The 27,592-nt window shown below is 42.3% G+C and overlaps 1 protein-coding gene across 4 annotated transcripts in view; it reads left to right on the plus strand.

Annotated features, from left to right (window-relative positions):
• Positions 1-4,504: 4,504 nt before the first annotated feature.
• usp2a (ubiquitin specific peptidase 2a) overlaps positions 4,505-27,592 on the plus strand; it is a 43,623-nt gene continuing 20,535 nt past the window's right edge. For 2 of the 4 annotated variants that reach the window (XM_070829070.1, XM_070829073.1), the window contains exons 1-3: positions 6,199-6,264; positions 6,906-7,062; positions 18,673-19,555. In XM_070829070.1, the coding sequence (XP_070685171.1) occupies positions 18,773-19,555 (783 nt within the window). In that variant the 5' untranslated portion in view covers positions 6,199-6,264; positions 6,906-7,062; positions 18,673-18,772. Of the gene's footprint in view, positions 4,618-6,198; positions 6,323-6,905; positions 7,063-18,672; positions 19,556-27,592 lie in introns of those variants that run through there. The other 2 variants (XM_070829071.1, XM_070829072.1) reach the window with 2 other exon arrangements.

The raw sequence follows: 27,592 nt of genomic DNA on the forward strand, positions 1-27,592 counted from the left end.
TTTTTGTGAGGAAAAAAGTGAGACACAAACACACCCGTCAGGGTACCCAAAGGACAATCTCTCAGTGAACTCACAGCATGGGGGCATAGGGCACAACTTCCCTATAGAAACAACATGTGAGTGATTTGATTCCTATTTATTCATTCATCCATCAGCTCGACCCGCCTATCCAGATCATGTTCATTCATCTGTGCACAGTCTAGGGAGAAATATAACATTGAGAGTTTGCCTTTAACCTTTGTGTTCATGGTCTATGGTAGCTACGTGATTTTGTCACATTCTACATACACGGCAATGTGATTTTACTCGTTTTTGCTGTTTATCTAATTTTTATGCTTTTAACAAGATACAATTTTGTTTTTTCAATGCTCCTTTTTTCTTATGTAAGTTATAACAAAAATTCTTTGATTCCTTGCTTTACATTACATCTTGTTTTGTGGACCCTTTAAATGCATAATCAATGTGTCTCTTTACAGTTTATTTACAGTTTCTAAGAATTTGATTTGTAATTCTCTTAAACAGACACTGATCTCAACTAGTGCATGTGAATGCACCTTTAAGCTGTCTACTATTCAGTGAACTATTCCTTTGTGTTTCTTCATCAGTGTATTACACACTTGACTCCATCCTGCACAGACGTACTTCCACCAAAGATCGCTCTTTAGGCTGTTATTGCTATTATGATTATTATTATGTGTAATATATATTGTATGAATTGATTTTATCCCATAGCCTCCACCTTGTGTAAGAGGAGAATTGTTTGATGTTTGGTGCTATTGATTTTTCCTATAGCAAAGCAATTTAGCAGAGTAGGGGGTTCCTGGTGGTGCAGTGTTATGGTTATGGAAGTGGCTGATACATAAAGCCACAAAATGAAATATTCACATATAGAGGCTTTTTGTAACTCAACTCAGTGTACTTTGGCCTCTTTTTACAGTATCACTATCTAAAATATGTAAATGCCACAATATTTCCCTACTTACTCTCATAAGTTACCAGTAATTATTTTTACCGAACTGTTGCTATACTTGAATATTAGAAGGTGTGATATTATAATACTAATGTGTCAGTATGAAGGTGTAGCAATGACACCCAGCAGGTTAGATAAAAGAGTTAGAGTACTGGGACCTGTCTGCCCATTTTATCACAGTAGTGCTGAATAAATGTTAGCGTAGCATGAACCACAGCCATAGAAACCAGCACGGGCAGAAGCAGCAGTGCAGTGCTGGCACCAACTGAACTGCTGAGTTATAGTGTATGCTGATCAGTGTGACAATTGTTTGATGTGAGAACATGTGGTGTGTAATTGTTTGCAGGATGTGTGATTTTTTTGGTATGCATGTTATTCATTGATTTTACGTGTTTGCGAGGAAAGGATTCACTACGCCTGCTTCGCTCTATGAAATAATGAATCTGATGGAACTTTGTTTTACATCAAGCCCAAGAGAGACATTTCAAGTATTAATATAAATGTATTGTTTACCTGTTGAATCCACCTGTATTTTGTTTTCTTAGGAATTGATTATTGCTTACTGTCCTACCTGCTGTGATAAAAGCCGAACACATTGGCTAAGCCATTTAACGGCCCATAACGCCCCTGAAAACTTGATTTTAGATTTGAAGAATTTCTCTGTAACGTTCAGTATTAATGAATAATAAAGCAACAATCAGAGTTAAAATTAGGAAAAAATATCCTTACTTTTAACATCAACTCTAATCTGCTTCTTTAAGTGTGAGTGACAGTGGCCTGCCAAAATAATCCAACAAATTCTGATTGGTCAATTTTGTGATATCACCTTTTTCCAATGGAGACCCCTCCATTCCAACCAGAGAGAAGGACTCAGACAAAAATACAAAAACCTTTCAGCTGTGTGTCGCTCATAGAAGCTGATTGAGAAAACAGGTTCTCAGGACCTTTTTAAAGGAAAGTTCCACCCTCTATCACTTATTGGCAATGCACTGTAAAGGTTTTATATGATCACCCTGTTGTTTTGCATTGCTCTGAATGACAAGACCATCAACAGTAAACATCAGGTTTCAACATCCGTCCCACAGAAACATACTGTGAGGTTTCTACAGCCATCTTTCATTTGTCATCCGGCTGTTTTAGACATTTGTCATGGAGGCTAAAATGATAATTTCACCAGCAGTAGCCTCAGCAGACCAGAGTACATTATGACTAACGGACATGTGATTGTAGTGACACACTTGTTGTTAATCTTTCCTGACACCATCACTATCACTCTAATTGCTCTCATTATTTTCATACATAACCCAGAGATAAATACGGCATTTGAAGGAGTACTGTACTTCAACATTTTGGGCTATAGGCTTATGTGTTTTCTTGCAGTGGGTTAGATGAGAAGATTGGTACTACTCTCATGTTTCTAAGTTAAATATGTAGCTACAGCCAGGGTACGGTTACATTAGCTGAGCATAAAAACTTCAGACTGGGAAAACGGTGAGCCTGGCACTGTACAAAGGTAACACAGTCCACCTGAGGCACATGTGTTGCTGACTAATAACACTTACTATCTTGTACGTACAAACACTTAAGTGTAAATCTGGCAGGCTGCAGTTTTAACAGCGGGTTTGTGCAGGACTATTTCTTGTCCTGTGAGATTTAGAGGTGGAAGAAGGTGGATTTTGGACTAGCTGTTTCTCCATCTCTAGTTTTTGTGCTAAGCTAACTGGCTACTGGCTAGAACCTCATATTAGAGTGCAGACATAAGATTGATCAATCTTCTCATCTAACTCACTGATAGACAGTAAATAAGTATATTTCCAAAACTATGAAACTATTGCTTTGAATGAGTTCCAGGTAGGTATCAAAAGCCTTTTAGAGATGTAGGAAATCATTAATTACAGTCAAAGTACTCCCTCTGTACTCCTACAGTGCAGTCTGTTAGAAGCAACTGAGTGAGCGGGAAGCAGAAAATGAAAACACAGCACAACTCTCAGAAATATGATGAACACACCTATTTAAAAAAAAATGAAACGCTTGTTAGATTAGGGCTTGCCTGCTGAAATGGAGATAATTTATACGTTGAAAAGCTCCATATTTCCTTTGCTTCGTTAAACACTCAACACACAACGCTAGAGATCCGGCAGCTTCAGTACAGCACATCCTGTTTGAATAGAAACCTGTAAAACTAAATAGATCCTTGCTATTCTGGATATATAGTAATATATAAATAGGCTGCTTGAGTCACTCTCTGACTCTAAGTGCGCCAGAGCTCACGTGGATTTCGGAAGGCTATGTTTGTCTTTGATTATAGCATCATAGCTTCTGTTTTGACTACATGTCCAGGTTTCACCTCCGCTCAGACTTTGCACCAGTATTTAAGCTAATCAATTCACTCAGCTATATGTAAAATGGGACTGTCTGTTTTTTGTGGGAACCTATATGAAATATAAAGTGGAACAGAATGAGTCATCTTTCTTGTATATATGTTAAGAAAGATGCGTCACTGACTGGAAATAAATGTCAGTCCCCCTCTCCTGCGCAGTGTGTGACACTTTGTTTCATTCACAGCAGCTTCGGAGCCAGGTCCGGATGTGCTTCATGGTACAGATGGTTATACTGCAGTATGATTTTATGACTCATTCACTGGGATGCAGACACTCGCACACTTCAGAATGAATGACTACTTGAGAGCTGGAACTTTGAATACTTAAAGGAAATTTTCAGACACAGTCTATTAGGGTATCTCCTTCAATCCTCGTTCCAACCAACCATTAATACAGCAAGATATATTCTTAGAATGAACTGGACCATTTACGGAGAATTAAAAGTCACGTTCATTATAAGCATATAAAAAGAAGCAAATGGGATTCCATGATATAGAATGTTTATTTGTTTAAAAGCATTTTTCTTTCATAGTTTTTTGATTAATTAGACTTTTAGAGCATCACAAAAAAACGCTAAGCTTTATTAATGTCTAAAAATGGCAAAACAAATCACTGCAAAATCATTACAAAAAAAAATTATCTGGGATTATATCCCTCAAAACACATTTATCACAATTTCGTCTGTATTTTTACACTGCAGATATTACAGTTATGTGGTGACGATGCTTTATTGTTGTGTTGGTTTCTCATTTAAAACAAGTGCACTTATTGATTGGGATAAGCATTATCTATAGTTGTATTTACAGTATTCTAGGTGGTATTGAATGGATATAATGAAGAATGGAAATGAATGCCCGTTTTTCCCATATACTGGAACGCAGCGTTTCTTTGCGAAAAGGAATCTGATGTTTACGTTCATCACCATGGCGACGGTGTAAGAGGCGGTGCGATGCTCTGGCTGGTGACGCTCACAGAGAGGTATGAGCCAATCAGAGAACAGCTCTGTTACAGAACTGACGTCACCGTTAAAGCGAAAAGAACCGTTACTTGGTGCTGTACTCTACTACTGCAGGGGGTAGAAGATATGGCTGAATACCAGCGTAGTGTTGATTAAAGCCCACGGCAGTGTGCTCTCCTGTCCAACAGCACCGGCCATCCTTCCACCTACTTCAGAAATGGTCTGAAAATCAGCACAAATCAGTAAAAAAGATACTTTTTGGGGGCGTTTCGCTGACCGTTTGGATCGGGATGATCTCCAACTGTGAGGTGAGTGGATGCAGTTGACTAACGTTACCTTACACCCCCGTAATAACCGTGATACAGTAGGTAACGGTTCTCTATTACGCACAGAAGCACAAGCCAAACTCCTATCAAACTCTTGCGACGTTCCGCTGCCGTGCTTGTCGGGAGCGAATACAACCCTTACAAGCACATTATAGCATTCACAAAGAACCAGTAGAATGTTCGGCACGAAATATGACCAGGAAACAGCTCTGTATTTATGTGTTATTTCAAGATTTTAAGACAGGTGCACGAACTGCCCTGTGAGGTGGTCAGCTGAACCAGCTCTAAAAGTTCTCATTTTGTCGAGTGAAGTCTTGCTTATTCTGTCGTATGCAGGTACGTTATGTCTATGACAGGAGTGGTGTCTTAGCAAGTGCAACGGTCCTAAATGTGTAATTACCCGTGAAATATGTGTGTGTGCTTTGCCACTGTTCACCCCAGCTGCCTTGGCTACATCGATACTGTACAACTGCGTTAGCTAGCAAGATAGCTAGTTAGGTTAACTAACCGACGCAGACGAAATAAGCCTTAATAAGCCTTGTATTAACTTAGTGAAGTGCCTCCCGGTCCTGCGGTGTCGGGGACGTTAAGTTTTCGCTGTTTCAGGCTCCTCTCCGCCCCCTTCACGGACAGTAACGTTACTCTGTCAACCCTACCCCGCTTCCATTACCGTCACTGATCCGCGCTCCTGGGGTCTGAGTGCTTATCTAATCACGTGTTGGAAAAACGGTGTCCGCATACTTTATCTGAGGAATATTTCAGCTACATTGAGATTCATCCCAAACCAGCCTGTTCAGACGGCCGCACTGCAGTGCACCGACCGCGGCTCCGGCGCCAGTGTCGTCCCATGTCCGCTACCGTCGGTGCCCTGTAATGCTATACCCCTCACAGAGACCGTCCACCACAACACCACCTCTGTCTTTTTCCATTGTCCTGCACACACACGTCAACTGTTCTCCTGTGCTACAGGAAAATAAGCCATTTTACTCGGTCATTTACCAGTCACGTGTGTTTCTCATACACCAATATTGCAACTCTATGATACACGTGTGGCCAGAATAAAGCAGACTTTGATGTTGAAGACATCTAGATTATATGTAGAGTCCTTAGAGGACCTATAAAGTTGAAATACAGTTCATACTGTCACTGGTAAAATTGATGACTTATTTCAGTTTGGTTTCAGTGCACCTGACAGCCAGTAAATTATTTGGTGTGACAGTCTGGAGTGTATACAGTATCTCTGCCATTTGCTGTGCAATCGCACTTTTAATGGAGGGACTCAGAGACGCCTTCTTGTGAATCGTGCTGCTCGCTTCAGATTTTAATTTCTGTGAAAGCAGCCAATCTGCTGGCCAAAGCAGGGCGGTGGGCTTGATGCTTACCCAGCTTGGCTTATAAAAAGCCGTAATGCTAGTCCTTTAAGAGCAAATTGGCATGCCACTGAGTGTTGAGTGACCTGTGGAGGTCATAGGCATCTGCTATATTTACCGGCTCTGTAACCTGATCTGTGGCATGCTGGATCGCTGTGCTCATACTACCATACTATCCTCTCACACTCTGGGGCCGCAGCCTCCCAAGTAGCACCCCACTGCTTTCTGTCCATTGGCCTGGCCGCTCAGAACAACAAGGGTGAGCCCCTCACAAACCAACCTAACCGCCACCTTTACTCTTCCTCCCTTTTCTGCTTGTAGGTATCTGCTTGTCAGTTGAGTGCTTGCTGCATGGGCTGCTGGCTCAGTGTAGGGTATGTCCTCTCAAGGAGACGAGGACAGAGCAAAGGGGATCGTGTTTAGAAAGCTCTGGATTTTTCTAGCATGAGTAGAAGAAGTGTGAACTCTTCAGGGAAGGACGTGTCACGAGTTGATATGTGCGAAGTTTGCATTGGATAGTGACAATATTTGCAGTAGCTGGTTGTGATGGTAAAATATGAACTTTGAAACAAGTGCTGGAAGTAGCTGTACAAGATGGGGTCTACCTATCAACTTTCTTCTTACCTGAGCTTCAAAACTGAGGATTAGATGATATGAGCTGAAGGATCTGGAGAATGTGTTTCATGACGAATGTGTCTGCTGTGAAGCGAGATAGAGAGATCACCCAAAACTGACCAAGGAGGCGTTGATATTTTGTCAATTTATAGGCGATGACAGCATGTAATCAGCCTTTTTAAGACTGCATTTATCAAAATAAAAATCCTTTTCTTAATGTTGCTGTTTGACTGTTTCATCCTGTGTGAACAGTGTGTCATTAAACATGTTTGTGTGTTTCCACAGGAGTGATTGGTGTTGCAGACCCTGTGTGTGTCTGTGTGTGTGTTTGTGCGAGTGTGTGCGTGCGTGTGTGTGTATACACTGTGGGGTAGCAACAGTAGGATGAGCTGCCCCAGAGCCATCGGCGAGGACTGACTGCACACCACTACTAATACAGCAGGTAAGGACTTCACACACACACAGAAGCTGTGTGAGCTGGCAGAGTTCATGTGGTTCATAGTGCAGTCCTGTTGTTGCGTGTAAGGAGACATCACTGCAGAAGTGACTCGTCCCTTTATGCAAGAGAGTCAGAAAAAGTTAGAAAAGTAATTTGTGTGTTGTTTTACCAGCTTAGCAGTGACTCACAGAAATGACTAAACTGGAAAGGTGATGGTGCACGTCAGCCCCTTCTCAGTTTACAGCAGCACTGCCATGTAGGCATTTCGACTGGGACACTAATAGGACATTTAAATTGCAGCTTGCACTGCTAAAAGGCTATTGATGATGCCAGTATCATTAAAACACGTGGGAAAACAACATATGGTAGTTTTGTTTGCACACGCACATTATTAACACACTGCATTAGACACCAGAACTGCTGTTATATAGTAACGGTGATGGTATCAGATCTCTAATGGAGACCAGCTTATTTAGTGGATATGAAAAAATAAAGCCAGAGAAAACAAATTGGCTTGAAGGCGCTTTTTAAAAAGACTACAGGAGGCTGTTTGAGAGTCGAGAAGCAACTGCAGCAAACACACCATCGCCTCTGGTGTTCAGCCTTGACCTTGAAGAGCGGGTCGTTCATCAATCGGAAGGTCGGAGGCTCAGTCCCCGACTCCTCTAAGTCAGCATGTCGCCAACTTGCTCCTGAAGCAGCTTCAGTGTGTGAATGCGTGTGAAAGACTAGTCTCCTCAACCTCCTGCATGAATGATGGGTGAATGAGGATGAGATGTAAAAGCGCTTTGAGTAGTTGAAATGACTAGAAAGGCAATATACTAGTACAGACCATTTACATCCCTGCTCTGATGATCTGAGGCTCCTCCTAAAGTCAGAGGGCACAACACTTCTTTTAAATGTAACCATATATAACATATTGAACATTTGGTCTGAAAGATGAGATTAAACAAGATGTGGTCCCAGGTATCCCAGCCTAGCTTCTGATTGTATTTGACCATTGTATAGGCTTTGAAGCTACAGTGCTGCTTGTGATCGACTCTTTGTGAACAGACAGGAAGAGCATGCGTGAAAGTGAAATCGGTCCACCAGTGTGAATGAATGCTTTACCCACTGGTTGCTTTAAACCACTCATGTGTGCCTAATGCACCCCTCAAGCACCACTCAGTGGGACAGCAGAGATTGATAGGTGTTTCAAATAATAATGGTATCTAATTGACCAAATGATTAGCTCAATGAATAAAGAATTATGCCAGACAGCCACAGAGGCCAGAGCATCAATCACTGTAGCCTGCAGACTCAGTCCCCTCTGAGGTCACTGCTGTTTTTATGGCCTCTGCAGTGAGTCACCAACAGATGCTGCTAATGATAATTGCTAATTGGCTGCTCCTCTCCAGGTTTCCATATTGTAGAAATTTGGTTGTGTTTTTATGAGGTGCAAGTTATCCTTGTAGCAGAAAATGTTGTGGCAAAAACAATCGTTACAACCTTTGAATGCAGTAGGTTTTGGGGGGCTGTTTTTGACAGATTAATAAATTCTGTTCAAGGATGTGAAACTGAAAGGTTAGCTGGACGGGCCGGGTCAAGCAAAGTCACTGATGTTTAATCTCTTCTTTCGTCACATTTTTATGAAGCAAATGTTTTCATTGCCACTTGTATTCTTGTGCCTGCAATGTGCATTCCTCTGGCTCATTTCCTTTGTGAACACCGCATTATATGCAGCACTGTTCTACCACATACTAGATTCAGCTGAGGGGAAAACCAAAGTGTTGAAAGGTTGTATGGCCTCTAACCAGTAGCTAGGGAAGCCTGGAGAGGGTTCAACTATGGCTTGTCAGAACAGCCAAGCTGTCAAGCCTAGTTTTAATACGAAACAGCTTGGCAAGTAGATGGAGGGAGGGCTGAGGCGTCAGTGTGGCCCCCACAGACATCAGCAGTCTCTTATCTGCTCACATTTCAGGGTATATATAGCCAGCTGTAAGACCAAGCCAAACCCAGCACAGCTCAGAGACCTCCTAATAGCCCCCATGTTGATTTCTAACGTTACGCCTAATGAGAACAACTCTGTGTCCCTGTCATGTTAGTCTGTCTACTACAGCTGTTTTGGTTCATATCATGGTGATGGGAGAAGTCTAGTGACTTTTAGCTGTCATACAGAAGCCTAAAAAAGCCGTCAATCAAAGTGAGTTCACATAAATAGAATTCCTGTTTAACGTCAGAGGAGTCGCACAGGGATTGGACAGGGTGGGACGAACCTATCGACAATTGTTACTCAACTCTGCGGCTCCCGTCAGCGCTATGGCTTCACTCTTATTTCTGTTTAATCTTTTTTGTCTCATTGAGATTTAGATCTCTTTTCCAACATAGACCTGACAACTAGCGACATTCACAAAAACACAAACAGCAAAACAGGACAGCACAATTACACAATGACAAGAACTTCAGAAATAGTTACATAAAACAGTTACATGTTACAGCTACAGAAAGAATCATAGAAAATAGACAACAAGGCTTTAAAATCTCCAACGGGAAAGCATTAGTAAATGTTTGTTTCGTCGTGTCTGTAAGGAAGTTTATCCAACCTTTTGGTATGGAGACATTCACGTGTATGTGTGTGATATGATACGCAGGGTTTAAGTGCTGAAAAGTTGATAGTGCCTTTCAGCACATTGTTTCTCACCCTCAACATTGGTGCTATGGATGAGTCTCACTCTCAGCTTGTTTCCAGCAGCAGCAGCCCACTGTACTCTACCTGCCCAGCGCCACACAGTAGACACAGTTAGAGAGTAGCTGGTGAGCGCAGTAGAGCATCGGGAAGCTGAATGTCCAGTTCGTGGAGACAAAAACAGCTAAAGGGAGGCCAGATTATTATTATTGGACATTAATTGACTGGTCCAAATGATAGGAAATGTTGCTCTGTGTTTGCTTATTATGTGAAAGTCACCTGTTTGCTAACATGTTTCACTTTAATTCAATTCAATTTATTTCAACTTCACTTTAATTCAATTTATAACAGTAATAATAATAACAATGATGGCTCTCTGATATCTCTGATTTGTTAAGCAGGTGAAAATCTGGTGCAAACCAATGAGAGCTTTGTTAGTTAGCACTCCAATGGTCTTTGGTTGAGTTCAGACAGCAGCCCACAGAGAGCCTGGGCCGCCACCAGGGATTCTGGGCCTCATGAAAAGATTAAACTGGACCCCACCACCACACCACCAAGGGCCACGCCAGCCCTGCGCAATTGCTATATGACATGTATGATAATACTGTATATCCTATAGTACAGGGGTGCCCAATACGCCTATCGCGATCGACCGGTAGATCACGTGACATTAAAAAAAAAAGATTTTAGTCCATCATCTATCATCCCTAATTAGGACTAAGTGGTTTAGAAAATGAATGAATGAATGTATCCTCCCTGTGGCGTTTGCGACTTGATTGACGTACAGGGCGGCCAGTCTGAGATCTCTTCTCTGCTACGGGTCACGGGCAGGGACATGCGCGGTCAAACACACTAGCTACAGCAAAACTCCAGCAAGCAAAGTGACCTAGTTAGCCTTCCAATTTATATCTACTAAAGAAGGGATACTCTGGGATAGGGAATAGGATAGGAAGGGTTATTCGACTCCATTCAGTGCAAGTCATCAGAGTAAGGTAGTGACAGGCACGATTGATGGTTACATCACTGTTTGTCACCTATGTGCATTATTGCTGTCAGTTTTTATGTGTAATACCAAGGATTACATTAATTAATACATTTTAAATCAAATCTTCTGTTGATGAAAGGTTAATGATTTAATATGGAAACAAATGTACCTAATGTTCTAATAACTTTCCTCTCATAAGGCACTCCTGCCGTGAGCAGACAAAACCAACAATACACAGAATTCATGGTGTAAGAGTGGACAGCAGAGCACAGTAAAGATTATTTAGATGTCCCCAGTGAGAGGTGTAGGCGCAGGCTGAAGGGATGAAGCGAAACAAAATGACAGTCCATCCGGATTATCAATCACAGCATTCGCCTCAAAACTGCACTGACTCAGCTGAGGTGGAGCAAACCGTTTACTGTAATACAGCACTTCTCCACACACTCATAGACGCACATGCTCACTCCAAATCACCAGAGAGCATCTGCGCTGATGTTAACATTCACGCAACGTCACCCCAGGGCACCGTGGTCGTGGCGTCCTGCGTCATCACAAACACTCTCCCACAGCACTTAAGATTGGCTCTGCTCTCCAGCAGGCCAGGGGGAGACCTGGGGGGACAGTACGGTGAGAAATCTGACTCTCTGAGTCATTAGGATAATGGATTTTCAACAGAAGCACATCTCAGTGAGCTAATAGACCCAGTCACAGTCACAAAGAGAATATGCTGCGTATCTGTGGCTCCATTCAAATCTAGGCATAAAAAATATTATCGTTTCAAGGTTTATCGTTTTCAAGGATGAGATGCAGTTGTCTTTAGGGTCATATTATGCCGACCACGCTTTATAATACAGAGATACACCTCTTATTTCTCTGTCTTTGTGTTTTTGATAGTACGAATCTGTAGTTTCAGATCCTCCAAAGGTCATTTGTTTTTGTAAATGCAGGTTCATGGAAGCAGTGTTAGTCAACCAAAACAGCTAAGTTGCAGGCCATAAAGTCAAAATAAAGAGGTAAAAGGTGCTAAAATGTTGGTTTGCTCTGAGGGGAACTGTATGGTCAGGTGATATTTATCTGTGGTCACTACAGGCACCCCGTCTAACATTACACATTTAATCCATTCTTATAAAGAAAATGAAGAATGCAGCTTTAAAATCAAAGTGACACTCTCAGTGAGGTGGGTTTTGCAATGAGGTGAGCCTTGATGAATGTGTTTAAAAGGAAACCTTTACCACTACTGTGAATTGTTAATTTAACCACCAGTTGCTAGTCTTTTGTTAGTTGTTTTCTTTTTTTTTTTATTTGTCTGACTTTAATTGCTGTTAAATCCAGTTCCAGGTAGAGAAGTGAGGTTCCTGAAAAGTTTTAGCTTGGTTTTCGGAAACCTGCCCAGTCAGTGAAACCTCATCTGGCAGGGATTCTATGCCAGGGATTGCCAGCAGTCAGCTGCTAAAATCTTCTCTTCCACTGCACTCATGCGGTCACATCAGCCACTGTGTTGACAGCTTTCTTAATACGGATTTAGGAGAAGCTGGGCAGAGCAACTAGCTCTTTTAGAGTAGCAGAATATTGTATTTTTACTTTCACTCTCTGTTTTCGTCAGACTTCTCATATCTGATTCTATCTCATCCCGTCACACCAGTTTCCAGCAGCTCACAGGCTCGTTTGGCAAAGCTTTCATCATTTCCTTGGTGGTTTCTAAAGGGAGGAAAGGAATACAGAGTGTTAAGTACAGCCACCAGTCTGTATAAATATGCCTTGCTGCTACTTTTAAGTCCTTTATGCGTCGGTTGCAAGCAAACAAAAGCAGCTTGTTGCCATGGTAGCTATGGTAACTACTGGTTAGCACAACCTCAGGGGAGGCCGAAAATGCAGAGTAGCCGGAGTGTGTGTGTGTGTGTGTGTGTGTGTGTGTGTGTGTGTGTGTGTGTGTGTTTGTGGCGCATGCTCGTGCCTGTGCTTGTGTTGTTGTTTCCGTGGAGACATCTCCTCTCAGAAGTGAAATCCATAGTTTGCTACCATCTTATCAATCCTGTGTGTCCATGCTGTGTGGTGTTACTCCCACGGGTGTGACTTGCTGTTTGCACTTGACTCTTAGCAGCTCGCCCACCAGGCTAGCCCGAGCTTGTTTTACACAGCCGGGGTCTTTGGCTGTGACACAGCTGTGGGAGAGAGAGCTGCATGCATGAGGCAGTTAGGGCAAGCTTTAACCAAGGCCAAGGTGGTGAGTCCAGGATGCAGAGGGTTGTAGAGAGATAAATATCATAGAGCCCCAAATAAACACAAGAAAAGTGCAGACCTCCATTTGACTAGCATTAGTTTTTGTTGCTAATGATTGGTTATTGTGGGACTGTTTGACTATTTGAGAAGCACTGCTTTAGTGAAAATCCCTGTTTATACAGGAGCTCCTACTGACACTTTTGTCAGAGAAAACACACCTCATGGCAGCACGGATCATCCAGGATTCTCACTGTAATTTCACTCACACATTTCTTTATCCTCGTGTTTACTCAGTGTGAGGAGTCACATAATGAAGGTTTGAGCCAGTGTGATGATAAGGATGTGGGGGTCTTACCAGGCACAGCTTTATAAGTCGGCGGAGTTTGTTGTAATGAATAACTTTTGCTTCGATCTAACTTGGGTACAAGCTTTGCAAATGCTGTCTAGTGTTTCCTCTGCATTCAGGCAGCTCAGATTACCAAAAAGAGCACTGCACTGTGTTTGGTTGCATTAATTAATGGACTATTCCACTTAGATTGTGAGCCCTTTAGAGGTGTAAATATGTCTTTCTCCAATATAGTAAAGATAACTAATTTACATTGAATATAAATGTAATGTAATCATTGAAGGCATCTGGACACATATAAGAATTTTAGTCCCATGAAATGTTTCGTTTCTATGTCAGAATTTGATCCTTTCAGTCCAATAACATTTGGAAAGTCTAGAGTAGCCAAATGATTACGTTATTTTGTCCCATTCATGTGAGCGGGAAGCCAATAGGAGGTCACTCGGCTCAGCCAACAGAAATCTCAGATCGACATGCTCTCACCCAGCGCTGCTCTAGTGCACATGCTCTGTGGGCCCAACAAAGCAGAGGCCTGTGGGAGCAGGCACTACATTTCATTTGAAATGGAGGTTTTAATAGTAACCAGTTAGGGAATATCAGATGTTGTTGTTGTTTTACAAACTCCCCAAGTGTCATGCATCCTTTGACTCATGCCATCTGTGCCTACAGGACTAAATCATCTTAACTGACATAATACATTATAAAGTGCGCTGTATAGAGTACCAGGGTCCTTTCCAGCATACAGCATGCATATCCTCAGGGTCACTTTGGGAAATCTGAACCAGCAGCAGATATCACAGATACATAGTTAGGGTTCGTTTAGCTGCATTAGTCAATAAACCTGTGGTTCTCAAATCTAGGGACAGAACAGTGGCTACTGGAACTGTTAGTGGAACTGGAACTGTGCTGTTCCTGCTGCTGCTGTTAGAGGCCAACAGCCAAGCAGAAGCTGCACGCTGTGCGTCCGTCCATGCCAACACAGGGCTGCAGAGCAGATGGACTGACTGAGCTGGTATACAGGACATTAACCAACCCCGCCCCCACCCTTAGCCTCTCTACATCTACACAGGCAGCAGCAGCAAGGTGCTGGGGTTGGTGGGAATTGAATTATTTACATTTTGTGATGATTATGAATTTTTCCCTCTATTAGAAAGATACTGGGCTGGTCAGAAAACATTCTCCGCTGAAGCCCCAGAAGCCCAATGCCATTTAACAGTTAAACACTGAGCTAATCTGCTTCATCAGGATTGTGTGGGTGAGATTTGATTGGATTTGACTGACAGTTGCCTGGCAACTTTAACAATAAACTGCACAGCTGTCATCCAGTCTTGATTTTGACATTACTAAATCCTGATTGGTGTGACATCACTTTGTTCCCACTAAGGCCCACCCACTTCAAACCAATGAAAAGAGCACAGAGAAAGAAAAGAAAAACAGGCAGAAATCTATCGTGTGAAATATCCAAAATATTGTAACTTTGGAGGAAACCTACGTGTTTTTCTCGGACCACGTCACTCAGTCAGAGTTGAACGTGATGCCACGCCACTGTCTCAGCCGTTTTTCTGTTCAGTCTCCGGTGCTGGCTTAAATTGCTTCAGTTAAGTAGAAAACCACATAAAGGCTAACAGCTTAGCAGCCATCTTATCTGCAACATTAGTCATTGCACCTGGTCTGTTTCTGTGGATTCTGCTGAGCTCACAGTTGATTGTCTGCATGTTCATCCACCAGTGAGGGGAGCTACAATGCAGAAAGCTACTGATTCAGTGTTAAACGTGTTCATTCGTGTAAGGAAAGTATGTTGTGTTCTGGGCTTATTTGTCTTGGTGTGACTGGTGACTCTGACGACCACACTACTTGTTTGTCCCACCTCAATTCTGGCCGTGCTTTTTTCCTGCCACATTGCCCAAACTTGGTAATTTTCTGGCTCCAGCAACTGACAAAAGTGGGGCTGGAGAATAAATCCAGATCCAGACTCAATCCCATCAGAATATTATGGGTGATGTCAGAGACATGTCCATGTTTTACTCTTGCCATCTGCATCATGGTGCCAAAACCAAAATAACCCTCCGAACATAACTGCTGCCAGATTGTGGAAACAAACCTTGTTCATCTACTCAGCCTGCCTTAAAGCATGGACGGCTTCTTGATGCCGTTAGCCTGGCTGGTTTAGCAGTACTCAACTGAGTGGCCACAGACGCCTGGCCTGCCTCTGTGTGTTTTGGCCAGCAGTGTGTATTGGCCTTCCTCCAGCATGCTGCCTGTCTGCCTACTCCAGATCCATATGCTGAATTATTGATTGACCTGTGGTCAGAGAGAGAGAGGCAGAGGGAGAAAGGATAGAGACCTAGAAGGAGGGCAAATTACACTGAGGAGAAGTAGGTGAGAGAGAAGGCAGGGTGCTGAGGAAGAAGAGAGAGAGTGAGAGAGGATAAGGAGCACTGAGAAAGAGAGAGGGAGAGAGGAGGGTAGAGAGACAGATTAAAGAAATAGGAGCCTCTCTCACCGAACTCAACACGGATCAGCAACACCAGATACTTTTATTTATTCAGATGCTGCTGTGCATATGAACAAGAGCCTCTCTCTCCGCCGTGGCCACCACAGTAGAACACACTGTGCTGCCTGCTTGCCCTGACCTCCAACACCTAGCTGGACTCCCCGTTATAGCTGTAGGAGATGCACACTGTGCCGAGTGAGAGATGGAGGAGGAGTGGGCCCAGAACAATGGGCATTTGCAATTTGAGACGTCAAAATAGTCAGGAGAGATTAGTCCATTCCATATACTATTCATCTCCTTGGTTTCAGAATGGGATTAAAGCTGGTAGGAAAAGGGGGTCCAGTGGGATTTAAAGCCCAGTTGAAGATGCTGTGCTTTCTGCTGTTTTCTTGAGCATTAGGTCACACTTACAGTAAACAGTATATGAGCAAGCATGCTAGGGACTATCACCATTGCTATTACAGTCATCATCAGTCTGCACTGAACTGTACAACATGCTCCTTAGTATTGTGTGATGTGGGCTCATGGTAAAGTCTCCATGTTGTTAAGCTCAGGCCTGGGTGGATAGGATAGGCAGCATAGACACTAATGTGGGCTTTTTGTGTCACTGCGTCCTAGATAGACACAGAATCAGAATTAGGCGTATTGCCAAGTAAGTCTTTACTCACAAGCAATTTATCTAGGTCCAGTGCTTATACCATGGTCTGGGTGAATACTCCATTCTGATTGAATTGACCTATTAAGTATTTCTGGTGAAACTTCACCATTCTAGGTTAATGCACAGGCTGGAGTAATCATAGCAACAGGGGTGCAGTCAGAGCCTCTGTTTACAATTTGTTGCGATACCTTTACCAAGCTATCTTATTTCCAACAGTGATTGTAAGGCTGGGCCTTCAGTGTCTTATCCTCTGAACAACACAAGATGGAGACACACAAGCTGCAAGGAGTACACTGATCCCCTCTGGACTCACTGAGACTTTGATGTGATCACTCTCTGATCACGTCTTTGAACTGTTTACATCAATGGTCCCGTTCATGGTTGAGAGCGTGTGGTCTGGAGCTTTTGTTTGCGGTCCAGAAAAACTCGTTGTGTGGAAAATCAGGGCAACAGTCCTATAGAGTGAAGTCAGCACAAGCCATCATCTCACATGTCACATGTCACATTCAGCTCACAGCTTCTGGCTGCAGCCGGCAGGAACATTACACACCGACATTCATTTGTCTGTGAAAATCTTAATTTGTTGATTCTGGGACAGTGACACAGCCGCTTAGCTAGCTAGGCTTGTTAAACATACTGTGACATTATATTTACTGACTGTCGACCATACGCAACATTATTTACGTTGAATCTTGCTAGCATAACGTTAGCTTTCTGGCTAACAGCTGAGCCAAAGGGATCTATGGGATCTCCTGTCGTATCTGTGATCCGTCCTGTTTACTGGAGGATGAACATTGCATAAGAACCTAATGGGATGGCAATCACTGTTCCACATATTAGTCAGACCCTCAGGTGTTACTGCTTGTGAAAAACTTTAGATTTTGGTGGCCAATCGCATGAAAATATAAATGAATGTTTTTTTTCTTTGGCAAATGACCATGGTGTAGGCGGGATAATGCCCGACGAGGTGTCCATTATCGAGAATCAATGGACGATGTGGAGGCAGAGCACCATCTGACGCACAGCTAAGGACGGTTTCCTCCTCTGCGTAAAATATAAACATATAAAATACTGATATTTACAATACAGAAAACATAATAAAAATGTATCTGTTTCTAAAAATTAAAGAGCTAGATAAGCAATAAGAGGTGCCTAAACATTCAACAGCCTGATATTCCGCAGGAAACTGAAGTATTACATCGCTGATAGAAGACATGAACCTGCAGTGCACAGGAGGCCAGAAAACATTAAGACATTAGGAGAGAATTCATTAAAGTGACATACCACGGGATCAATTACATCCTAATTCCACTCTAATGTTGTTTTGGATTTGTGGTAGTTTTACCAACATAGATTAGGTCATAGAAAGGCATTACAGGAAGTACATCATATTCATGCTGTAATCAATTTTTTTTTGCCTGACTGTGGGGTGATAGGGTTGTTTTAATGTAATTGTTTCACTGGGGCACAATTATCACAAGGAACAAAATGTTTTGTGGTGGGACGTCAGCATCATTATGTGGCTGGGAGCAACATCAGCAAGCATGCATCAGCAAGCTACTCATTTTAACAGGAAGCCTGCATCAAAAACTGGGGCTGGGGAGAAAGACATTTGAGGGGACTGAAGAGGGAGTACTGCTGTCTGCCACCGTGTCTGTTTTAATAATATTACTGAGAGTTGCTGGGGGAAGAAATGGTCAAATTCCACACATCATCACTATCTTTGTGGGCGAATGCAGTGGAGACATTTCAGATCAATTTGCACTTACAGCTGCATTATGTACCACACAGAAATAACAAACTCTGTCGACATTCAAAGGAGAAGTCATGTTCACTCTGAAAGATTATCTAAATAATTGAAGTTTGCAAGCTAATAGCTGCCTGAAAGTCTGGAAATGTGTCCAACACTGAAACCATGCTTTAAAAATGGGCTGCAGTAATGTAAAGGGAATATGACTTGTAGTAAACTGGTCAAAATTCTGATATGTACAACAGACCGCTCAATGTGTTACACAGTAAGTCTAGCATATATCTTTCTAGACAGTTTTCACGATATAATTCCAAAAGGTGGAGGTTTTATCATCAGTGATGCACATTCTTGAATTATTTTGTGTCTTTAAAACCAGATTAATGCTTAGTGAAGCAAGATAAATGTTATCTGCTGCCCACATTGTTGCTGTAGTGTAAGTATTGATTTGATTGTTGCTGATGAACTAATTCTTGTGTCTCCTCGCTGTGGTTGCAGTCGATGCAGTCTTCCAGAGGCTCTCCCTCCCTGTGGCTGAGAAACCAGCAGCAGCAGCAGCAGCAGCAGCAGCAGCAGCAGCAGCAGCAGCAGCAGCAGCATGTCCCGTGTCTCCTCCACCGCCAAGCGCTATGCTGGCCCCTCCTACACCAGCCACTACAGCTCCTACAGCTCCTCCCTGACCCCGGGCCTTAGCTCTTACAGTGACCGGGACAGGTTGTCGTCCTACAAGTCCTCCACCTCCTCCTCCACCTCTTCCTCAGGTTACTCCTCCTCCAGCTATCTGAGCAGCTCTGCTGCCCGCAGCCGCAACTACAGCACCTCCTCAGACCCCGACCGCGACCGGGGTCGAACCATCCCACGCACCGACATCCTCGGAAGCAGCAGCAGCAGCCGGCGGAGCGAGAGCCTCAGCAGAACCCCTGTCAAAAGCTATGGAGGGTCTGGGCTGAGTGGGGGGTCGGCCTACACTGGTTACGGTTCCTATTCTTCGTCCTCTGCCCAGTCCAGCTACCTCTCCTCTTCACCGGTGGCCTCAAGCATCTCGCTCAACCGACGGAAATCTGTATCCCAGAGTGATTTGAGCAGGGACCTGGCCTCTCTGGGCCTCAATGACACCTCTTCGTCATCGGCCTCCACCTCGTCTTCTTCCACCAGTGCCCTGCGGAGCTACCGCAGTCGGACCAGCGATGTGGCCAACTCATATGGCACTAGCTCCCGCCCAGGTTACTCAGGGCTGTCGCGGAGCTCTACTCAGGAGGCCCTCTCGCGGAGCTCCACCCAGGACGCCTTCAGCAGCAGCAGCAGCAGCAGAGCATACAGCTCTTCGACATGGGAGCCGAGCAGTAATGGGCTGTCCGACTCCCCCACCAGGGACTCCACGGTAAGAGAATGTCCTCTGATCTTGCTGCTTTTACTGGGGATGCGCTGATCCAGGAGAATCAATATCCAGGGGCTGAGTAAAGCTGAATGGAGTTACAGCCCCACTACAGAGTCACACTGGTTTCGTCTTTAGACTCACAAAGCCCCACAATGCTTTGTGGCTTCTGAGAGTACTATTATTTACCAAATGGGGGCACTGTTGCTCAAAGTAATTCTAATGCGCTTAAAGTCTTGGTTTACAATAATGAACCAGGCATGTTACAGTCTCTGACATGACTTTAACCTGCTCCTTGGTAGACTTACTGTTTACTCAGTAACACTGACAAAACATGTTTTATTTACATAATAATAACATGATAGAAAACCTAAAATATGCAGAGCGGAGGTCATTATTGTAGTGTATGTCAGTAGTACCATGCTTATGTGACAAATGAGCTCTTGTGACAAATGAGCATGGACACCTGACCCCCTCTAGCACAGCAATTAACTAGCTTGTGCCTCTCAGTTAGAGCTTCTGGCTATGATGAGCTGGGTGTGCAGGCCAGTAGCCTCATCTCTGAACTTGGTATTAATGACCTGTGCTGCCTCTATGGAGGTCAGAAAGAGCAATTGACCTACTTCCCCACCAGATTAGTCTCGATAACCGCTTACATGAGTTGAGGAGGATGGGGAGAATGGAGGGGAAGGAGGGGGGTGAATGGTTGGAGGGAGGAGTGGAAAAGAGAAGTAGGGAGACTTTGTGGTAGATCTTGAAAGTGTTTTTTAGTATACTTATAACCATAAATAAATGTCTCTTAAAATATAATTTCAAATCAAACACATTCACTGTGATATCATAATAAATGGCGCATAAAAATATTCAATTCAAAGCACATCATGTTTATTATATTACACAGTACTATGCACCCTCAGAGGAACTTGTAATTTACTTCCACTGCATCAGAATGCTGTATGAGTACCACTTAACGCATGTAGTTATTGTTTGCCACCAGTCCTTGAGCACATTTTTATCCAGATTAATTAACTGTGTGGTTTACAATAGAATGTGCAAGGTCTTTAAAACATGTACCAAGAGCGTTCCTTAATGATGTTGTTACTCACATGACACACATGAACCTGCTGTATGCTCTTGAATGAGTCCAGCACATGAAATAAGGGAGGTTTAACAATATTAACTATTGGTGGTGGGGCTGCCTGCTGTGATCATGAGGTAAAGTGGAAAAAAGAAACCCATGACCTATGATTCGTCATCCGCCAGGTGCTCCTGTTACACATGACCTAACACAACCTCACATTACTAAATCCTGGGCTTATTGTTCCAACTTTAATAACTCAAGAGAGTGTCACAGCGATCAGTCATGTGTTGGCTCTGTCCGTGTACTAGTGCTCAGTCCTTACAATTGTGCTACAATAATGCATAACGTTTGTGGTTTGGGGGGTTGGGTTCGGGTGGTTGGTTAACACATATTTTTGCCGGTCGAGTGGTGCGGATCGTCAGGTGGCTGACCTGCTCATCGCAGTGAGCAACCTTGATCTCAATTTCTTTTTCATTCATTTTATTGCTTCTGTCAAGCAGGTTATGATTTCCTTTTGGAAGAAAAAGGAGCAAACATACACTCTTTACTAATGATTACTTTTACAGTCATTTATAACAGTTCTTCCTGTGACATCTAGTGGCTCTATGATCTTCTGTGGTAGCTACTTACACCTGGCATCTAAGCCCAAGCAGAGTTATGCCTGACACTGACATGAGTGAAATGGTACTGTAAAAGAGTAGTAATGAAGGTGGTATACTGTAATGGTATTAATAAGTACTTGTATCGGTATTCTGTATTGGCAAATACCCAAATTTAAGTACCTGTACTTGTACTTGGTCTGAAAAAAGTAGTATTGATGCATCCCTAGTGGTTATGTGTCAGAATGTTTTTTTCAGCCGTTGCCAGGCCAACAGCAGAAACTAGCCAATTGACATTTCTGCAATTTGGGTTTTGTTTGGACTGAACAAACAATATATATCATGTTAATTAAAGAGAGGAGCTGTTGGCAGATGTTTTGTGAAATTTCGTTACAAACAGAGCCAGACTGGCTGTTTTCCTGTTTCCAGTCTTTAAGCTAGTGGCCGCTGACCCCAGCTACATATTTAACATTTTGGGAGATAATGTCACAGATGACCTCATGACTGATGAGTGTCACAATGACAGCCACTGTCGGCTCAGGCAGCACAGCACAGCACAGCAGACAGATGTTTGTTTTTTGCAGTTAGGGTGAAGAAAATTAGAGGAAGGAAGGAATCTTGATTTATTGATGTTGAAAATAAGAATCTTATAGTCATATAGTCAGACATGCTTATTATTAGGAATGCAACTATCATTTCTTTTCTTTTTCAATTAATTTATTGATTATATAACAGATTATATTATTGAATAATCATTTTGTTTTTAGAATGACTGCAAAAGAAAGAAAGAAAATATTTTTTTCAGTTGTTGAGAACATAATATAAAACAAACCACACATGACAGCAAAGAAAGAAAGAAAGCATGGCACGTAGACATACAATTGACATGTGAAGACATTATACAGAGATCTCAGAGCTCGGATACATTACACAGATCAGTGAGTACACAGCTAACGCAGGCAGTAAATTACCCAGGAGAGAGCATCAGACAGTCACAGGGGTGCAGTGCCCCTCGAGCACTACTGTGGGTCTGCTGAGCAGGTTGGCAGGTAGTTTAGAAAAGGTGCCCACAACTCATCAAAAACCCTGTCATCAGCAGAACTTCAAAGATTCCTCCACACGCTGGTTAGCAGTAGGAGGTCTGGGCTTGAGCCACTAAGATACATCGTTTTGCTAACAGGTTCAAATGTTGTTGCTGGTCAAAGAGAGCAGAAACATACCAGGCTTAATTTGTATTTCCTTATCAAAACCAGAGTTCATTTCCTGGGACTCTTCTTCCTAGAAATTAAACATCAGAGCACAGTACCGAATGCAGTGTATGTAAAACTCGACCTCTGTCTTGACACAGAGGGGTGAAGTCCTATGATAGAAAGTATGTGGGGATGGGGGTGGGTCTGCAGTCTGTGAAGGATCCTGCTCAGACTATCTGTTAGCCTGCTGCACAAAAAGATTTTTCCTATTGATTCCATTGCATCAGACCGTGCCACTTACCCAAACTCAGTCCCCAGGTCCTCTCCTCCATACATATTCCTTTCAGTCTATCTGTTTGTAATTGTCTATAATTCTGTTGAGGGACTGTAGTCTTCCCTTTAAGTAGGTTGTAGACTTTTATTCTGGCAAAACTGTTATAGAAATGGGTCAATAGCAGAAGCTATTGGCTAAGGTTCAGGAAATTTTTGATTGTTGGTTTCTAATCTGCAGAAATTCATAAAGATGCTTGGATGGCATGCCATATTTGGCTTAGAGTTGTTCAAATTATAATAACTTTTCATGTTCTAAGAAATTACAGATGATCCTGATACCTTGATCACATAAAAAATGTTTTTATCCATTCCAGCAAGAAAGGCTTTGCTTTTTGTAACGGTGCAGGGCTGATGAGGGACCCTTCCTTTATCGTTGAACCTCACAGTATTTTTCCAGGTTGAGATTGTGCTAATCATATTTTGACAGTTGTTTCATTGATAACAAGGCTCAGAGAGTTGCAGTGCCAAGCATCAAAATGGACCTCCTGTATAGAATCAAAGTGGCTCAGCAAGCCTGACACTACACGCACTTGGCATGCCCAATAAAACTGTAGGCACTGCAGATTCTGACAATTTCAAAGGAAAACTGTCCGAGGCACTTTTGTCCCCAAAGTTTCCCAGTAGCAAAGCTTCAGATTTGTCAAAATGAATTCTATAGTCTGAGAAACTGAGGGATTTAATTTTGGGGCTTAGTCAGGAAGAGAAAGACATCATCTGCATAGAGTATGGATTTATTAACAACTGCACCTAGAGTCACACCAGAGATGTCATTTGTGTACCTTATGACATCTGCGAGTGGTTCGATTGCTATTAGAATGGCTTTCCATAAGCTATACCTCTATTACAGACTGCTGAATAATTTATATAGGTAAACCCAAAACATCACATCCTCATCCTCCTCCCAAAGTGTTGTTCAACACAGTTTTAGTTCGAATGTTGATTGTGTTGCCATTGTGCGATTTCCCTTCCACTTACTCTCTTCTTCCAGTGGGTACAATGACACAAATCCTACAGTATTACTAGCAAGCAACATAAAGTGACACAAGTTCCTCCTCATAATGTTGTAATATGAATATTTACACTCACTGGCGTTGAAGGGTCTTTTTGAACTAGCGTTGGCACACGAAGGTAAACCTTGTCGTGATACTTTCTCAGAAGCCCACAACACAAAAATAGCAGCTGCTGGTGCTTCATGGCCCTGTTCATCTTGTGCCATGTTTATGAGTAAGGCAAGCTGGTTAACATGACTACTCTTCTTGTTTTCTTTGTTTATCATGCACACTATCGAAATCAGACCCAGACCAGGACATGTACCAGAAAAAATACAAGATGTAAGCTTTTCTTACTGGCTTTACTAACCATAATATTTACTGCTTTGCTTTACCAACCATGCTTAAAAGGAAAATATGGTGTATCACAACTTTGCTTTTATTTTTTGGCTCATAGTTTCTATCAGTTGTGATAACTAATAATAATAACTAATTGCTAAAAATGGATGCGACGGTGCAAGAAACATAACACAAGATCATCATATAGGTTGTAAACAAGGTCTCAGGTTTGTCAGACTTATTTGGATGAAAAGAGTTCTGTTATTACCCAAACTCTGCTGTTGTTGTGCAATAATGTATTTTCAGCAGCATTACAGGTTCATTGACTCTTAGTCCCATGCTCCAAATAAATTGGTTTAGATAAAAAAGAGTCTGAGTAAACTGTTACAACCTGCCTGATCATCTGACGGCTAGAAATCTGGACTTACCTCAAACTCAGTCCAGCCCTGGTTATTACTGTCTTACCTTTGATCAGGACCTGTGTGTGACTTGCAGTATGATCCTGAGACAATGACAACCTTTCACTCACACTGCTGCTCTTTGGCTCATAAAAACAAACAGCGACAGAAAGGCCAGTGTGGCATGTTGTGTTTTCACCCTAGGTTATTCTGCTCAGGCTTTGTGTCTAGACTTTCTGTTGAGTCAACAGTTGCCTATTTTTAGACTGACTGACTCTCAGTTTTGCCACCTTGGTCAGACAGATTATGGTTTGATAAAAAAAACACACAGTCTGATACGATTTGGAGCTTTTCTCTGTTCTTTGCCAAATAAGGGCCAGTACCAGTAATTCAGTTATAGGTCTGCTTGATAGGGTTTGTGGGTCAGTGTGTGGCATATTATTGAACATTATACTGAAGGTGTTATGTGGCTATTTCATGGATGCACATGCATCAATACACAGATCTTGAACTCAAGTCAAAACAAGGCATCTTAATATTCATAAACATAATTTTTTTTTAAACTGCAATAAAGCTTTGAAGTCAGTTCATCCATCCATTTTCTCGCTGCATATTCCCTGCTGCCATGTTCTCCTTGACTTCCCCAATTCTTCTTGGGGTACCTAAACACTTCCTTGCCGGCTAGGAAACTAAGCATTTAGTCTCGTTGTTTGTGTTTGGTAGAGCTCATTATCAGGCGTCCAAACCGCCTGAAGTAATTTCTCTGATGTAGTGGCTGAACCCCGAGTTTCTCTCACATTGCAGAATTCTTCACCCACTTGTGCAGAATGAGTCTGGCCAACAGCTTATATCACTCTGGGTCACTACTCAAAGCTCACAACTTTCCTCGAGGAATGATGAAGGTTTAAGAGCTTTGCTTTGTGGGTCCCCAACACTAACACAGTCTGATGCAGTAGTCGCATTACTGCAGGCGAAGCCAGGTCACACCCACGTTTGTTTCTTTTGGACGTAGCTATGATGGAAATATTGAGTGTTTGAGGTCATTCTTGAGCTCAGAAATAGTAGTTTGACGAATCAATCTGAAGTCAGGGTCCTCTTTTTATGGCTTTTTAAAATGATTTTATCATCAGTGAGAATTTGCTGTTTTTCAATTATAACTCACATAGATGTTTATGCATTCAGCGTAGCTTATCTCCAGTTATCTGAGATGTCCATTGCAAACAAATATCCATTAATCTGTGTAAAAATCATGGAAAAAACACTTCTTTTAACGTCATGACCTGCCTGAAAATAATCACATTTTGTAGTTTTCTTGAGTATCATAGTGATCCACTGACAGTTGTCTGTATATCCTTGGGTAAACTGCAGACAAAACCTCTAACAGCTGATTCGGCTCACTTCTAATGCTTCCAATTTGCCAAAATGTAAACAAGTACAGGCCTAAAACAACAGGGGCTCAAGCTGTAGTCTACAGTCAACACCTTGTCAACATCAAACTCTTGAAGGACAATATACCAAAGGATATTTATATATTTGATATTGAACATTACACTACTGCCATTTAAATATTGTTACCACTTTCTTCTGCCATCACTTTTAACATTTTACCATGTTGACAACATTATAATTCTTCTTAATACTTAATATCTTTTGGATATCATTATACTGAAACTTCACCTGGTATCCAGAAGACTTCATTCTGTCCACAGAATGTTTCATCCTGTTCTGGGATGCTCCCACATGCTCTCCTGAACTCTCTGCATCCTATGAAAGAGCTGACATCAGGGTTTAGCAGTAGTACTAGCAATTCAAAGAATAATATGTACCTGTTGAAATGTACAAATAAGGGCCCATGTCTGCCATCAACTACACAGAATTGTTTTGATATCCCTCCAAAGGAATATGCTGTTCCTGCTGTGGGTTAAATTTCAACACTGAGTGATGAGATTGTCAGTCTCATGTGCCTGATTTAGCTTAGGGAATAGAGCAGCCATCCCTAGATAATTATATTCTGACTTCTCCTAGATAACACTGTCCCATTTTATACCAGACTGCTCAGCTCTTTGCATCAGATATCAGAATACAAACATTGAGTCTTCGCCCCCTTCTTTTATGTTGTAGTTTTCCACCTCAAGGATTAAGACATTCAGAAACACACACACAAACACGCACATTTAGCCTGAATGTACTTGGCTTTTTTTTGCTTCTTATTTGTAGTGTACACACATGCCAGAGTCTGGGTCATAAGATGCTGCTTAGGACATACTGTACCTCTTCCACCCTACAGCTGAAATCACCCCCACTGTAAACCCGTGGCGTATTTACACCCTTTCTCTGTAGACAAGTACAGGAAATCACGCTGCACTCACACGGTCACTGCTTGATCATTTAAGGTAGTCATTCTTGTACCCAATGGGTTACAATAGCTAAAAGTCATGGCTAAATGGTTGAAATGTCCAGCTACGGCCACTCCAACTGATTATAGGCCCTAAATACAGTTTTTATGGAAACATTATTGTTTTATGATAGTGTTAAAAAGCCATTTTAAAAGCCATTGAACATATTTTAGAAGCACCGATTTAAGGGAAGAAAGGACCCAAGCTCAAGAGATGTGGCAAGTAGGAGTGCTGGCATCCTGTTAGGTGATTTTGCTGGTTTGGTATTTTGTTGACCCTGAACAACCTGAGCCTGTAAGAGGGAGGTGAGGCACAGTACATTCTGTTGTCTTACTAATTAGCTGCATCCGTTTGGAATCCTCTTAAAAAATGTCTCAAATTTTATTTTAAAATATTGTCCCTTCGTGCTAAAGTCAGATATAACAGCACATTGCCAAATGCTTGTGGTTGAGTCTGAGTCAGTGACACCTCTCTGTGTCACCTGCCCATGGCCATGGAGTTCAAAAACACTGATGCAACACCTGTGTGTTCTCCAAATGGTGTCTCTGGGTACTCTAGCAACAAGATTTATTTAGAGAAAGTTTGCTGTAGCACTGAGAGGAAAACCCTGTAAACAAGTCATCGGCCAGTCCCTAAACGGTGTACCTGTTAGTTGTTACCATTGGTGCTGATATGAATTTAAAATGTCTCTTCATTGCTCCTTATTATTCTTTATTAC

The sequence above is a fragment of the Pempheris klunzingeri genome, chromosome 4 (genome assembly GCF_042242105.1).
Source record: "Pempheris klunzingeri isolate RE-2024b chromosome 4, fPemKlu1.hap1, whole genome shotgun sequence".
NCBI classification, from domain to species: domain Eukaryota; kingdom Metazoa; phylum Chordata; class Actinopteri; order Acropomatiformes; family Pempheridae; genus Pempheris; species Pempheris klunzingeri.